The 15,464-nt window shown below is 39.0% G+C and overlaps 1 protein-coding gene and 1 non-coding gene across 2 annotated transcripts; both read right to left on the bottom strand.

The window, feature by feature from the left end:
• Nucleotides 1-861: 861 nt before the first annotated feature.
• Nucleotides 862-1,015, bottom strand: LOC118486098. Its single transcript, XR_004877954.1, has one exon. It is a non-coding gene; the product is annotated as a U1 spliceosomal RNA (small nuclear RNA).
• A 1,699-nt stretch (nucleotides 1,016-2,714) lies between these two features.
• On the bottom strand, nucleotides 2,715-11,157 carry LOC110899077 (enhancer of mRNA-decapping protein 4). The gene is made up of 12 exons (XM_022145951.2): nucleotides 10,016-11,157; nucleotides 9,163-9,212; nucleotides 8,914-9,070; nucleotides 8,600-8,818; nucleotides 7,686-7,814; nucleotides 6,229-7,599; nucleotides 5,295-5,651; nucleotides 5,096-5,215; nucleotides 4,278-4,448; nucleotides 4,037-4,198; nucleotides 3,817-3,942; nucleotides 2,715-3,209 (listed from the first exon to the last, which is right to left on the bottom strand). The coding sequence occupies exons 1-12, from the start codon at nucleotides 10,886-10,888 to the stop codon at nucleotides 2,904-2,906; spliced, it is 4,041 nt and encodes a 1,346-aa protein (XP_022001643.1). The 5' UTR covers nucleotides 10,889-11,157; the 3' UTR covers nucleotides 2,715-2,903.
• Between the last annotated feature and the right edge of the window lie 4,307 nt (nucleotides 11,158-15,464).

Below are 15,464 nucleotides of genomic sequence, written 5' to 3'. Positions count from 1 at the left end.
ACTTGACCTTAAAAGTCAAAGAGTGACTTGTTTGTTTTTTTTTTTTTTTTTTTTTTTGAACGGCAACTTTCATTCAACCAAAAGCACCTAGCAAATCGCTAGCGCCCACAACAAAACAAACATTACAAGGCAAAATTACACCAATCTTTCCATTCTAAATTTGAGCATGGGGATCGATTCTTAACCCAAAGATAGCCTAGGGCTTTAGTGTTTTCCTTCATCTTGTTAATACATATCACCTTGTTTTGAAACACTGCCTCGTTCCTAGCGTTTCAGATACACCATGCAGCCGTGAAGATCACAGCTTGTATACCCTTCCTCTTGTTCTTGCTAGCCTTCACATGGTTGTGAATATTGATCAAGTCTTTTGTTGAGAAGGCAAACAGACTTGAGATGTTGCACCATTCACTAATAAACTGCCACACAATTGTAGTAACCAAGCAAGAGGTCAAGAGATGGTCTGCGTCTTCATCCGCTTCTCCACATAGTTTACATAAATTATCGGTCACATTCACTTGTCTTCCTTTCAGAGCCAACATTGTAGGGATGTTATTGTTCAATGCCTTCCACATGAAAGTATTTACTTTCTTTGGAACCCATCCATTCCATTTCCATGAGAAGCTATTTGGAATCTTAGAGGACTTGATTAAAAGAGTGACTTGTTTGTATCAAGTAAAGAAGATTTGCTTGATATCCTCATATTAAGTGTATTATAATATACACGTTAGCAAAGCCGATAGGTCAAACCCAAATCCTGCCAGTAGGTTTCAGCGGTATCATTCACCAATGCTGCATGATTTCAATGATCAAATCAAACCATTTGTTCCAAAAAAGAAATAAAAACTTTGCACTTAGGAAATAGAAGGGGCCGCGTGTATGCAAGCCCCCACTACCACAAATTATGATGTAGGCTCGACCGCTTGGGCCGACCTTAGGCGGGCACCCTTCCAAAGTGCAACGGAAGTCACCAACCTAGGCCATGGACCTTCTTGATCGCCCATTGACCCGTGAGGAATCCATTTCCCTCGCATTCTTTTTAACCCCTCCATATTCTTTCACTCTCCAATGTGGGATCAACAAACTTTTATTATTCCTCATCTAAACAACAATAATATGTTCAAAAACTACAATCCTTAGGTCTGTTGGTCTCTGCACCTTTTGTTTCAGGTGACTACATGAACGTCCGGTATCTTTAAGTTTACCCTGTTGCAGTTGACCGCCTTTAACTGACTGCGAGTTAAAACACTAAATTTTAGTGGCACTCGCCTTCATACACGCCAAGTTAAAACACTAAATTTACCATTTAAAGTCATTATTAGTCAATTTTGTTAATCAGTTCAAGATTATTATTTTGGGTCAAATTTAAATATTTACATTTGTTAAAAACTATAACCTTTGTAGTTATCCACAGCAGCCAGTTTTTTATTTTATTATTATTATTTGGAATGGAGAACTTCATAAACCAAACTAGCAAGAAGCTAGAAAAAGGTAACAACAAAACGAAACAATTAGAATGGCCATTTAACCCAATCCCTCCAAACTAGGTCTTTAACATGAGACCTATTATTAATACAGAAAAAGCTCAGCGCTTTTATGTCTTCTTCCTTTGTTCCTGAAAAAATCAATTCATTCGTCACCTTCCATATGCTCCAACAAGTGGTAAGGATGAACCTGTGCAAAACTTCTTTCTTCCTCTGCCACAATCTATAAGACTTGTGTACCGACAATAGGTCCGCAACAGTGAATGCATATATGGGCGCAATCCTACACCACAAAGAGACTGAACCAACAATAACATTTCTTTTCGAGAGCTCGGTCAAGTAGAGATTACAAGCCAAGATGTTCACCTTCTTGGGAATTCTTATATTCCATTGCAAAACAAAGTCGAAATCAGAAGCGACGTGTGAGGCTTCAAAAAGGGTCAACCTCATCTATGAAACGGAGAACAGACCACTAGAATCGCCAAGCCAATGCCACCTATCGGGCTAAGATGAGGGCTGAAACTGGTCAAGGAGACGAATCAGGTCTACGAGCTCTGTTCCTTTCGCCCCATTCCAGTCTGACGGCTTCTAGTCTCGTTTCCACAAAAACCCACCATCGGTCCAAGTGTAAGAATCACAAATGAGACGGCCTTTGAACCTTTCAAGCTGGAAAAGGTTAGGGAACAAAGTCCGTAACGGAACAGAACTGGTCCATGGGTCCAGCCATAAGTGGATTTTGTCACCTTTCCCAGCTTCTCCTTTAATCAATGAGCCGAGATCGATATCGGAGCGGGGTAGATGCTTTTCCAGTTTTGCAGTCGGTCATAACTGTCCCTGCTAATTTTACCAGAGCTATTTGACTTTTATGATAATGAGTTCCTTCAAACAATTTTTTTGAACCCTCACCACTTGGTAAGGCAAAGCGTTATCCAGCACATTGGTACAGCTAGACCAAAAGCCCTTTGGTTGTTCCTTCAAACAATTCAAATTCGCACCAAGCGCATGCTAACGCCGAGCATTTCTCAAGTGGGACACTTGAAACGTGTCATGACACCGTTGGGTGCTCTCGCTCTAAGTAACACATCACATCATCAATTCGTGCAAGATTTGGAATGATCCAATAAACCTTGGACTCAGTTTCCTCGCTTTTGAAACCGAATCATGGTTTTTCACTATGAAACTTCTAGCGCTTGGTTTCGTGCGTCAGATTCAATCGGGTACAAGAAGTTAGAATTATAAGGAAAACAATGTCTCAAAACTTTGGATTGAATCAAACACCACCAAATACAGACCACCTCTACAGAAAATATCAAATACATAAAGAACAAATGTACAATTTCCAGATCAACAAGAACAAAACTCATCTAAACAGGTCCAAAACTTTGTACAAACAGTCCTCCAAAACGTATATCAATCAATGGCTTACAGGGTCCTGAGTGTCGAGTTGATGAGTTTCATGACCACCCGTATGCTTGACAGCTCAGATACCGAAGTGGTTGGAACACTCATTTGATGGTTTAGTATCGAGTGAACTTGATCAAATATCGGGCGTACATGCATTGCTATCATCGAATCTGATGGCTTGATCGCCACCACCACGTCCATCATCCACGCGAGCTTTTTAGCTGTATCATTTCCGATATCACAAGCCAACTGCTGCAGCAACGATAACAGTACTCCTTGACTCAGAGGCAACGGATTGCTTGCTAATAACCCTTGCAAGTCAACCTGTTTGACCACAATCAAAATAATAATAATCATTAGAAATTGTAGCCATAACTAGTAATTTTACTTTTACAATAAAAAAAAATAATAATTAGAAATTGTAACCCTAACTAGTAATTTTACCCACCACGCTTTGGGCGGCGTCGAAACGTAAAGTACCTCGAATTTATACAGTCTAATGAAAACGTATTATATTCGACCCGACCCATTTCCGAAAAAAATTACATCAAAACATAGACCAACTGAAACGTAAATAAAAATAAGCATGAAAACGTGACCTAGCTCATTTCGAGAAAAAAAATTACGTCAGAACGTAAATTAATTTAAATATATACCAACACGTGCATGAAAATAAGCACGTAAGAAAATAGTGTTTTTTGGTTCAAGAATGGTAAACTTGAAGCTTTAGAAACTTGATGGGGTCAAACCACTTTACAAAGTTTTTAGAAAGTTGAGGGGGTGTAAGTGCCAATGCTGAAGTTAGGGGGTAAGTAAAACAAAAAGACAAAAACTAAAAAGAAAAACTAATGTAGCCAAGTCACCCAGAATTGTTATAATAATAATAAGCGAACAAAAGAATTGTAAAATTTGTAGGAAAAAAATGAAATACCTGAGAGCATAACCAGGACACGATCCAGACATCGCTTCTTTGAAGAGCTGCAGTGAACGCTTCTTCGTATTTGTGTTCGTATACTAATCTAGAAAGCTCTTTTGTTGGATCTAATGGTGCCTCGATCTATTGCAAAAATATATATATATATATATAGATATAGATTTAAAACGATATGAAACAATATTACAAGACATTAAAAAAAGAAAAAAAAAATGACCTTTTCGTGGAAGCTGCCAATAGGTCCATTGCCCAATTGGGTTAACGGGTTAGCTGATTCCGAATTTGCCCCTGCGAGTGCAAGAGCTACCAACTTCCGTTGACCATCAGCTAAATCACCACTCAATGTTTTAGTCAAAGACGATGCTGAATTTATGGCATCCTGAAAAAGACATCATGTGTAAACAAAAGAATAAGATGAGCCCGATTGGCATTAATTCGTTATGGTTGTAATTTCTTACCCTCAAAGCTACTGCTAACGGAGAATGTGCGGACTCGATTTGTTGCTGAGCTGTAGTTGTGTGTTCGTTCACTCCTTTTTGAAATGTAGCGTTAACTTGATCAAACATGGTCTTGCAAGACATCTCAAAAGCGGGAATAACAGAAGCCTCCATACTAGACTTAAGTGCTTCCTGTAATAATTACTTGCCATAAATCACGTGCAAAGTAGTAATGACTGAATGACTAACAAGCAGGGCGGCAAACGAACCGAATTTTCGGCCAACACTTCGTGAACCGTTCGGCGAGAAGTTCGTTTGTGCTCATCCGTTCAGTAAATGAATGAACACAAATACAGGCCGCGTTCGTTCATTTGTGTTCATGAACGTTCGGTGCCGTGTTCTTTTATGTTCGATAGTTCATTAGGGTTTTTAATTTTTATATTTAAATACTTAAGAATTCCCACTAATGAAATATTCAATAAATATTGGTGTATTGCATATTACATACCTTCTAATATATGTTCGTTTTTCTTGATAAATGTTTGTTTCTGTTCATTTGTGTTCATGAACATCGGTTTGTGTTCATGACATTCCTTTAATTCCGTTCACGTTCGTTATCTAAATTTAATAAACGAACACTAACACGTTCATTTCCTTAATAAACGAGAACACGAACAGAAAATCCCGTTTAGTAAGTGTTCATTAACAGTTCGTGGACACCATTATTTCCTTAACAAACGAATAGGAACAAAGTGTTCGTGTTCGTTCGGTTCGTTTGCAGCCCTACTAACAGAGTGTAATCAATAATTAGATCAAAAAGATTATTTGAATTACAGTACCTGTAGCGCTTGTTTACCAGAAGTTTGAAATTGGGTTTGAATTTGCCTACCAATAGTAGTTTCAAGCTTAGAATTTACCGATTTCTCCAGTTGATTTACCAACTTATCCGCAACGCCTCTCTGCATAAAACTTAATTAGACTTGATTAACGACTAATGTAAAAATCTATTAAAAGTCTAAAATGAGAAAATGTTGTAACCTGAAAAGCCTCGGTAATTGCAGTAGACACCGTCTTTTCAATAACTGGTGAAAGCAAACGCACAATAGCTGGCGCGAGCGCAGACGTTTCTTTTTTCAACATTTTCTCAAACGCTGCAGGCAAATCCTTGTAGCCATTCGTAACCAAACCAGAAAGTTGTTGACTTCGTTCTCGGTTTGACTTTTCTAGTTTTGTAAATTCTTCTTGAGTGCGGGCCCACAGAGCATCCGAACTAGTTTTGTAAGTTTTCTCCATCGTTTTTCCTATGGCTGCCTCGATTCTCCGGCATTCTTTTGTAATGGATGCTGCCACCATTCCCGGAATCTGCTTCTGAATTTCTTTTTGATTCGTCAAAACCTGCCGTAAAAAATTAAAATCAGTTTACAGATTTTACACTTTAATGTTGAATTAGGGGTGCTAAACGGGACGTGTTCGCGAATTGGCGGGTTCAACCCGATCCGAAGCCAAAAATTTTAGATGAACCCGAACCCGAACCCGAAAAGCGTGGCATACATATGAACGCAAACACGACCCGAATATTCATGGGTTGACGCGAACACAACCCGTTCAACCGGTTTTTTTTTCTAAATTCTTTTTCCCGAATTAATATATTAAAATTAAAATATTACTAAAAACACAAATGCATAAAATACAATTACATTTTAAGTATGAAAATCCTATGCCAATATCTATTTTTAAGTTATAATTATGGCATAAATAGTTAAATACACACCCAATAAATTTAATTTAATTTATGACAAAAATACTGTAAAAAATAAAATATAATATAAATGGATTAAACGGGTCAACCCGTCAACCCGACTGGGTTGACACGAACCCTACTCGTTTAGCTAGATGGTTTTTCGGATTCAACCTGAAACTGACCCGAACCCGTTTAGACTAACCCCTATGTTGAACGAGTAACCATATCTACCTGAGTAATAGTTTCTTGCATAGAATGAAGTTGCGGAAGTATCGCTTCAATAGACGGAACACTAGAACCGACTCCCGGTTCAGCAGACGAGTCGGTAGAATTGAAAACACTCGGAGAAACAGAAGACGGATTTGACCCGTGGGCATTTTTTCCTTTCTGTTTTTTCCCTTTGGCGGAAGACACAGGGTTTGACGAGTCAAGTGTTGTAGGTACGGGAGTCTCAACAGGTACCGAAACATCGATATTCGAGTCTTCTCTTTCATCTTGACCACCCAAAGTTTGACTTTGACCCGAACCCGCAAGTTGCTTTAGATCGTTAGCACTATACCTTTTCCCAGACACAACACGCCCGAAATCCGATGCCTGTGAAGCAAAACCATGAACCTCGGTTTGAGAAACGGGTTCAACGGTTTCACTTTTTCCAGTTTCACCAACCTCCTTAACCTCCAACTCAACATTCTGCAGATCGGAAATATTTGAAACCACATCAGGTACATTTAAATCCAGATCATTCTTCTGGTCCGATATGTGATTTATTTCAGAAGATGAGGTGGCCATCAATTCAGCAGGCGTTACTAAATGAGTCGGATGCTTAAACTTGGTTTCATCAGTTACGATATCAGACGCTAACGCGGCAGCGTTCATTTGCTTGTCAACTGAATACTCAATAATTTTCGGTTCACCAGATTCATGATCGGTGACTGGACTTTTCAAATCGGACAGTTCACGAGTCAAAGTAGGACTTGAAGCGACTGGCGGTGATCCAATAGAAGCTTCGACCAAAGGCAAGCTCGACGGCTGCCTCGAAACGGAACCGACATCCGAGGTAGGTATCGAGACATCCAACGATGTTTCCGTCTTACTTCCATACGGTTCTGAAACGCTCAAACCGTCTGTACTAGCCGCCTCATTTGAAACGACCGAATCTTGTTTATCGTAAGCGATGTTATCAACCGGAGGCGGTAAGCATTGCGACAAGTCTAACGCATACTGTTGAATGGCCTGCGTTTGGACACAGTAAACCTGAACGATCTGCTCCCCGTGTGGTAACACGTCACTAGTACCCGTAAAACTCAGTATTGGCATAGTAACGGTAAACTCTGCAATGTAATCCATGTGAGTGGCTTCTGGGTTGGGCCCGTATTCTAAGTGGACAGCGTAAATAGCGTTTTTCTTTGCGTTTGCTAGTACCAAAAGGCCCGCTTGGGGTAACGCAACCACTTGATTGAAGAACGCGTCTTCGAGTCGCGACTCGGAAGAACTCTTTAATTCCAACGTCTGTAAGCAGTGCCATGAATCGGCGTCGCTAGGAAGCAACCATCCTTCTTCTCTGTCAGAGGCCCATATTTTCACTTCACGGTTCAATGGACCCTGTGATAAGTTTCGATTAATCATAACGAATACAAATGAATGTAATGATATGGAAAAGTATATGAAAAGGAATGAATAGTGCGTACCCCGGTAATAAGTATGATGTGATCTGGGCGGTGAGGAGCGGTCAAGAATGTAGCAGAGTTTACTGGCAAACCGTCATGGGGCCGCAATACTGCAATTGGTGTGGACTTCCGATCTTCCCAAATCTTTATCTGTTATAAAAAATAATTAGACATAACCTCAAGTCCTTTAGACATAAACTATATGTGATACAAACAAATAAGGTCTTCAAATAGATCATTTAAACCTAAGATATATATATATATATATATATATATGTGTGTGTGTGTGTGTGTGTGTGTGATTAGGATCAAATGAGAACCACATGGAGATTTGCGAACCGAGAGAACCACTATCAACCAAGCAATTTAAAAAAAAAAAAAAAAAACTTACTTTTATTTATATGTTACTAACTTTACCTAAATAAAAGAAAATTTGAAAAAATATATCTATATCAACGGGTTACATACACGTACATCGTACACTGCATACATGTATATATGTATGCATATCGCCAAACTACATATATATTTTTTTATATTTACAATAATACCTTTTAATAAAAAAAGTTAAAAAAATTTACTTGGTTAATAGTGGTTCCCTCAAGATACATACAATATCAAACATCTTTTTTTATTCTACAACTTGTGTTATTATAGAGTTGCGATCCAAGCATGTGATTCGAGATAGCTACAAGAAGCATGATATATTTACCAAACAATGATTTAAAAGCAACCAATTAGATATACAGTACAAGTATAAATCAGGAAAAAAAACCTTAAATATATACAAAACAAAAAAGAATCCCATTTTACATTTTACATATTAGTTTATACCATCCAAAGAATATACAAATTTGTCAAGCAAACCAGCTGCTTTCAAAAAAGAGGCCAGAACCGTAGAAGATTAATTGACTAATGTTAAAATATTAACTAACCGTTCCATCTACTGAGGCAGAAACTAAACGAGTAGTCATCCATTGACACATTGATAAATCCGTCACTTCACCATCATGATTACCAACAAACTGAACTCCGTTAATTAACTTATCAACTGGGCATATAAGAGGTTCCTCTGCAGAATACACTTCACCTCTCCCAACCTTCGTAGTATCAATTCTCAAAACACGTTTTCCAATTCCAACAACAAGAACTTCCTGCAACATAAAACAACACACATCAATATTATTATCATACCAAAAGTATACGCATCAAGAAATTAAACTTTTTTATTCGGATAGATAAACGTTACTTGTTTATGACAGTGCCAACAAACTCGAGGATGAACCGACTCCCCTTCTCCTACAATCTGAATGGCAATAACTATCTTTCCCATAATTTGCGGTTTATCGTCCTCATCCGTCCCTTCTGTAATTTTCCATACATAAACTCGTCCAGCTATGCTTGCACTACATATAATAGTTCCATAACTCCGTTATAGCCCATAAATAAAACAAAAGTGGCAATACAACAAGAGACTACAAATGGATAAAACCCTTACCTAGCTAGAAGGTGAACATCCTCGGCAAAGAAAACCATATCTGTAACCCTCTGAAAACAACAAAGTGTTTAAATGAATCAGCATATCATTGGTTAACAACTTAACATATCCCCAAAGCGTAGTTGTCAGTAGCGAATAGCGGTAAATAGCGACAAGCTACCTGTATGCTACGTAGCGATAGCGAAGAAATAGTGCCCGCTATTTCATGTTTAGTGATAAAGTAGTAGAAAATTTAAGAAATATTTTACATGTATATTTTATCAAAATACGCTATTTTTACATGTATATTTCATCTAAATACGCTTCTTTTTTCAACCGTGAAACATAAAACCCTAATGGGTACTTATCAAAGGGGGTTATTGAAAAAGGGGGTTTTTTGTGAGAAGTGTAAGAAGTGTTTTGAACCCTTAGATCTTGTAGTTAATGCTTGAGATCAAAAAGCGCCTAAAAGGTAAATTATGTTTTAATTTTTTGACTAATTTGGCTAGATTAGGGGTAATAGTGTCTTTTTGTTTAAATAAAGAAATGCCATCAGTCTCAATGCACATACTTCACCCTTTTTACAGGAACATGAACCTCTATATATACATACATATATATAAACTACAGAAAATGACGCTATTTGTCATTAAACACCCTATAGCGTCATATTGGCAAATCGCTACATAGCGCTCTATAGCGAGAGCTATAGCCGCTACTGAAAACTATGCCCAGAAGCTTCATTAATTGCATGGATCGATTACCGAACAAAACCATATCAAGATCAGATCTTTAATCTACGCCCTATATGATAACAATTAAAGTAAACATATCATAATCTACTAAATCTGAAGAAAGAAAGAAAGTAACAAACCTGAGCTAAACCTTTAAACAGTGATCTCAAAGCAGTATTAATATTCAAAACCCGAATCGCCCCAAGTTTCAACCCATAACATATATAACTCTTATTAACCGCAATCTGCCGACCCACAACAAGCCCAGGATCTGACCCGTACTTGGTAATCGGAGTAACCTCAAGCTGAGGCTGCACCTCTCCAGGCAACCTAACATCTATATCATACACAGCCCGATCACCCCCCAAATGCCGTCCCTTCGGCAACTTACTACTCAGCATTCGCATTGGACCCGAACCCGAATGCAATGCAGCCGGCACCAACGATGACGTCATCACAGGGTTAGAGCTTCCACTACCCTGCGCCATGGGAGCCGATAACTGAGACGGGTTATCGACCGCTGTAGGCGGTGGAGCACTTAACAACGCCATCAATCTAGCTCCATGATTAGGGTTAGGGTTAGGGTTTTGAACAAAATTAGGGTTTCCACTATGGTTGTTAAAATTAGGGTTTCCACTCGGGCTAGGGGGTTGGAGAGGGGGCGTAGAGTAAGGAACAGATCGCTGGTGGTGCAAGTTAGCAACAGCCGTAGGGTTTTCCGGTGGAAACGAAGGTGACGAGATGTGAAACTGTGGGTGGTAAATCGGCGTTTGCGGGGCATATGAGTACGCGCCGCCGATGCCGCCGGCGGTGACGGAGGGAGGAGGATACGACGCCGCGGACGACGGTACAGGATATGGAATATTATGATTCTTATTATTATTAGGGTTAGGGTTTTGAACAAAATTAGGGTTTGATGAAATTGGTGGTGGAGAAGATGCAGGATTGAAGAATCGTTGAACATCGAATGGTCCTCCACCTGGCTGCTGGTTCTGGTTTCCAGGTGAAGCCATGAATCACCTTAATAAGTTCCAATTTGTTGCAGATTTGATAGAAATTTTTCAAATTGGGGAAACTTTGAAATTGAGATCTGAATTTGAAATTGATTGAGGCGTTTTGTTGCTTATGATGCGAATCGAAAAGGGTCACGGTCGAATTCGATGAATTTGATTGAATTTGATCGAATTTGATCGAATTTGATCGGATTTGATGAGTGAAAACTGTGTTGTTGAGTGAGATTATTTTTATGACTTTTGGGAGACCAGAGCCCATGAAGAAGACGATGTTATTATTTTGGTTTTTGTTTTTATTTTGGGATTGGAAAAACTGAAATTGCAGTTTAGTCCTTTGGGTGTTGAAAGTTGGTATGATGGTCCTTAGGTTATTAAAATGTTGCTACCTAGTTTGCTATTTGATGCTTGGTACCGTACATCTAAAAATAATGAAAACATGTAGGGTCTTAAATGTTTTACCAACGAGGGAATAAAAGTGTACCTGCTTCTTGTGTTTTTGTCTATGCTAGATTACAAGGGTTTTGGGATTTTTTTAAATTTGATATAATGTATTCTATAAGTTATACTTGTACCTTAATAGCATGGCTGACAAATCATGTTTTTAATGGATTTAACAGGCATTTGACGACGCGAACAACACAAGTTGTAAACATGAATGCGACTTGTTTAACTACTTTATATCCAATGTCTATAACACAGTTGTATGTTTTATGTATTAAGAAGGAGAAATTATGGATCATAACCTTCTAATTTTAGTTATTTTTTAAAATGTAAAAATCATATGGTGTATTTTTCAGTAAACATGTATAATCGTGTCTTATACAGGTTATCTATTGTCAACCCTACTTAGACCGTGAGGTATGGTGGGGCGTGGGTTGGAGGCATGGTGCGACACGTGGAGTATGGGGCACCCAAGACCAAAAGCCAATTTCAAAGGGGTATGGTGGGGCGTGGCTGGGGTGGCGTGGGAAAAAAGCCAATTTCAAAGGGTTAGTGCTCTTGACCAATGAGGTTCCGCCATGTTATGTGGGTAGCCCCGCCCAACGCCCGGGCTGAAACCCCGGTCCAAGGGGCCACGCCGAAACCTAAGCCCACCCAAAGTGGTGATGTGGGCGTTTGTACCCAACCCACGCCCCAACCCCGCATATTCTTAGTGGTATCAAAGTTATTGATTTTGACAAACCTGCGGCAGAAGGTGTGCAATCGCAGGGGCCCAAGGTTTTTTAGGCCCATAAATAATAAAAGTGTTATATGTAGCTCAATTGGTTAAGTTTGGTATATTGGGGACACAAGTTTGAGTAGGCTTTTATCTTTGAGCTTTTTTTCAATTTCCTTTTTTTTCAATTTAAACATGTGGGTCTCACCTTCAAGATTCACCACTTGGATTTTTCAATTTAAACATGTGGGTCTCATCATCAAGATTCACCACTTGGATTTCACCATCATGATACATCACTTGTCATGTGGTAACTCAGGTTCACACATATAAGTGTCATCGGAATGAATAGTAATTTGTAAAGCATGCAAGTGGTCGTATTCACCACCACATTCACATTTATTATCGAACGATGTAGTTGGAAAATTAAGGGTGTCAATTGTGTCAGCTTGGTTAGTTGATGGGTTACATAATAGCGGTTGATATATGCAATTTAAACCTGACCCATATTAGTATTTGTGTCAAAGATTTCAACTCTAACTCACATATACATAATTCAAGTCAACCGGTTAGTTGATGGGTTACATAATAGCGGTTGATATATGCAATTCAAACTTGACCCATATTAGTATTTGTGTCAAAGATTTCAACTCTAACTCACATATACATAATTCAAGTCAACCTGAGAATGACTAATGCACCATACATGTTGACAAGTTATAAACAGGTTATCAGTAGCGTCATTAATGGTAAGTGTAATGTTCCGAATTTTTTCATTTTTCCGAATTACGGGATAAACCCCGTAATTTACAATAAGGGAAATTTCACCGAGAAACCCCTGTTTTACAAAACATATTTATTTATTTTACTGAGCCACTATTTCAAGCTTGTTAGTGCTTTGTAGCACTTTTTCCTTGATTCACAGCAGGTCACCTGAAACATGTTTTAAAAAGGTTTTATCAGCAAGAAATACTGGCGAGTCATTCAAGTTGCACAAAACGACACATTGTTATAATACACAGTATTAAGGGTGACTACAATGTTTCTATCAACCAATTACCCCAAGTCGGTATTTGTCACTCGACTGTATCTGTGACTATGGTCAGATCACCCATTGGCTAACCCGTTGTCCAATGGTGACGGGTATCAAGTAATGTATACAAAACCCCACATACCGGCAGTAATTGAAGATTACAAAAACTTAATCCCTGTAATTATAACTGGAAAACATTTAGGGTTTTATAAGGCACTTTGATAAAAAGAGAATGACTCACATTGCAGATTTAGACGGGCAGCTTTTAGCCTACTGATTTTAGCCTGGTTAACCTAACTCAGATAACAATGCACACGAAACTAGGTCAGTAACTAATACAACATTTACGATAACTCACGAGATTAAAACCTTCACAACGAATGATAAAGTGCAACACTTAAACATCCATTGAATTCACGACTAATGACAAAGTATAGCCCTAATGTGGGCAGCACTTAAACATCCATCGGATTGGTTTCAATTGATCGGACATTGAATCGTAACAGCGATCGAGTTATTACCCTGGTGTCGCGGCAGCGTTTCGTGCTGTGTGTGTGTGTGTGTTTTTGGAGTAAACAGAAGCTATCTCAGCGTACGAATTGAATTTTAACGTCGAAACAAGCGAACTAATCAAGCCCCAGGCCAGGGGCTTTATAGCCCGATTTGGACCCTCCCGCGAGTCGCGGGGCATACCCCCCTAGCCTAGGGTTGCCTCGTGTCTTGTATAGCCTTGGTGAGTCGACAATTTTCGAATTTACGCGTTTTACAATCGTTTTGAGCAGATAAACATAATTAGGGAATACCCCCCTTGAGTTTTAGGGGGCCCTGATCCTAATTCCGACTGTTTTGAAAATTTTAGGGGTCACGCAATACTACTTGGGGGTTTCAATTAGGGTTTCCTATTAGACAAAATAAAATAATAATTAATAGTTTTGGTGAGAGTTGTTACATCCTCCCACCTTAATAAAAAATCTCGTCCTCGAGATTTACTGGAATAAATGAGGAGATTTCCGCTTCATTTCTGTTCCCAAGTGTACTCTGGTCATCTCTTCGAATCCCACTTGACTTTGACCAGCACTAGTCGTTTGTGTTTGAGAAACTTGACCTTCCTGTCCTCTATCTGCAGTGGTTTCTCCACAAATTTTAAATTTTCATTTACCTCTACATCTTGAAGAGGTACTACTAGGGATTCGTCGGATAAACATTTCTTGAGGTTGGATACATGAAACACATCATGTACTCCAGCTAGCTCTTCTGGTAGTTGTAGGCGATAGGCGACTGGCCCTATTCACTGGATTACTGGGAATGGTCCTACGTACCTTGGACTTAGTTTCCCTTTCTTTCTGAACCGCACTACTTCTTTCCAAGGAGAAACTTTCAAGAGTACCTTGTCACCGACTTGGAATTCTAGTGGCTTACGTCAATTATCTGCATAACTCTTCTGGCGATCTCGAGCGTTTTTAGTCTTTCCTTGATTTGCGTTATCTTATCAGTGGTTTCTTGTACTATTTCAGGACCTGATAACTGACTTTCTCCTATTTCTGCCCGACAAACTGGAGTTCTACATTTTCGTCCATACAGTGCTTCGAACGGGGCAACTTCAATACTTGCATGATAACTATTGTTATAGGATAATTCAATTAATGGTAGGTGGTCATCCCAGTTTCCACCAAAATCTATCACACATGCTCTGAGCATGTCTTCCAGGGTTTGAATCGTCCTTTCACTTTGTCCGTCTGTTTGGGGATGATAGGCGGTACTTAAATTTAATCGCGTCTCCATGGCTTCTTGGAAACTTGTCCAGAAATGTGAAGTGAAACGACTATCTCTATCCGATACAATGGAGAGTGGAACTCCATGTAGGGATACTACTTCGTCTACGTAAAATTTTGCTAATCTTTCCATGCTGAAGGTTTCTTTCATGGGTAGAAAATGAGCTGATTTGGTTAATCGATCCACAATTACCCAAATCGCATCGTTACCTTTTCTGGTTTTGGGCAACTTAGTAACAAAATCCATGGTTATTAGTTCCCATTTCCAAACAGGCATTTCTAATTGTTGGAGTAATCCTGAAGGTTTCTGGCGTTCTGCCTTAACTTGTGAACAAGTAAGACACTTAGATACATATCTAGCTATGTCCTTTTTCATTCCTATCCACCAGAAGTTATTTCTTAAATCTTGGTACATCTTATTATTACCAGGATGCATGGTATACCTAGATTTATGGGCTTCCTCTAAAATCTTATTTCTTAATTCTCCTTGCTTAGGTACCCAAATTCTTTTCTTGTGGAATCTCCAAATTCCATCAGCTCCTTGCTCTAATTCCTTTATTCTCCCTTTCATTCCTTCAGCATCATCCTTGATTGTTGTTGCTTGAACATTCTTCA

This window comes from Helianthus annuus, chromosome 13, assembly GCF_002127325.2.
Source record: "Helianthus annuus cultivar XRQ/B chromosome 13, HanXRQr2.0-SUNRISE, whole genome shotgun sequence".
NCBI lineage: Eukaryota > Viridiplantae > Streptophyta > Magnoliopsida > Asterales > Asteraceae > Helianthus > Helianthus annuus.
This window is presented reverse-complemented; position numbering and strand designations above follow the sequence as displayed.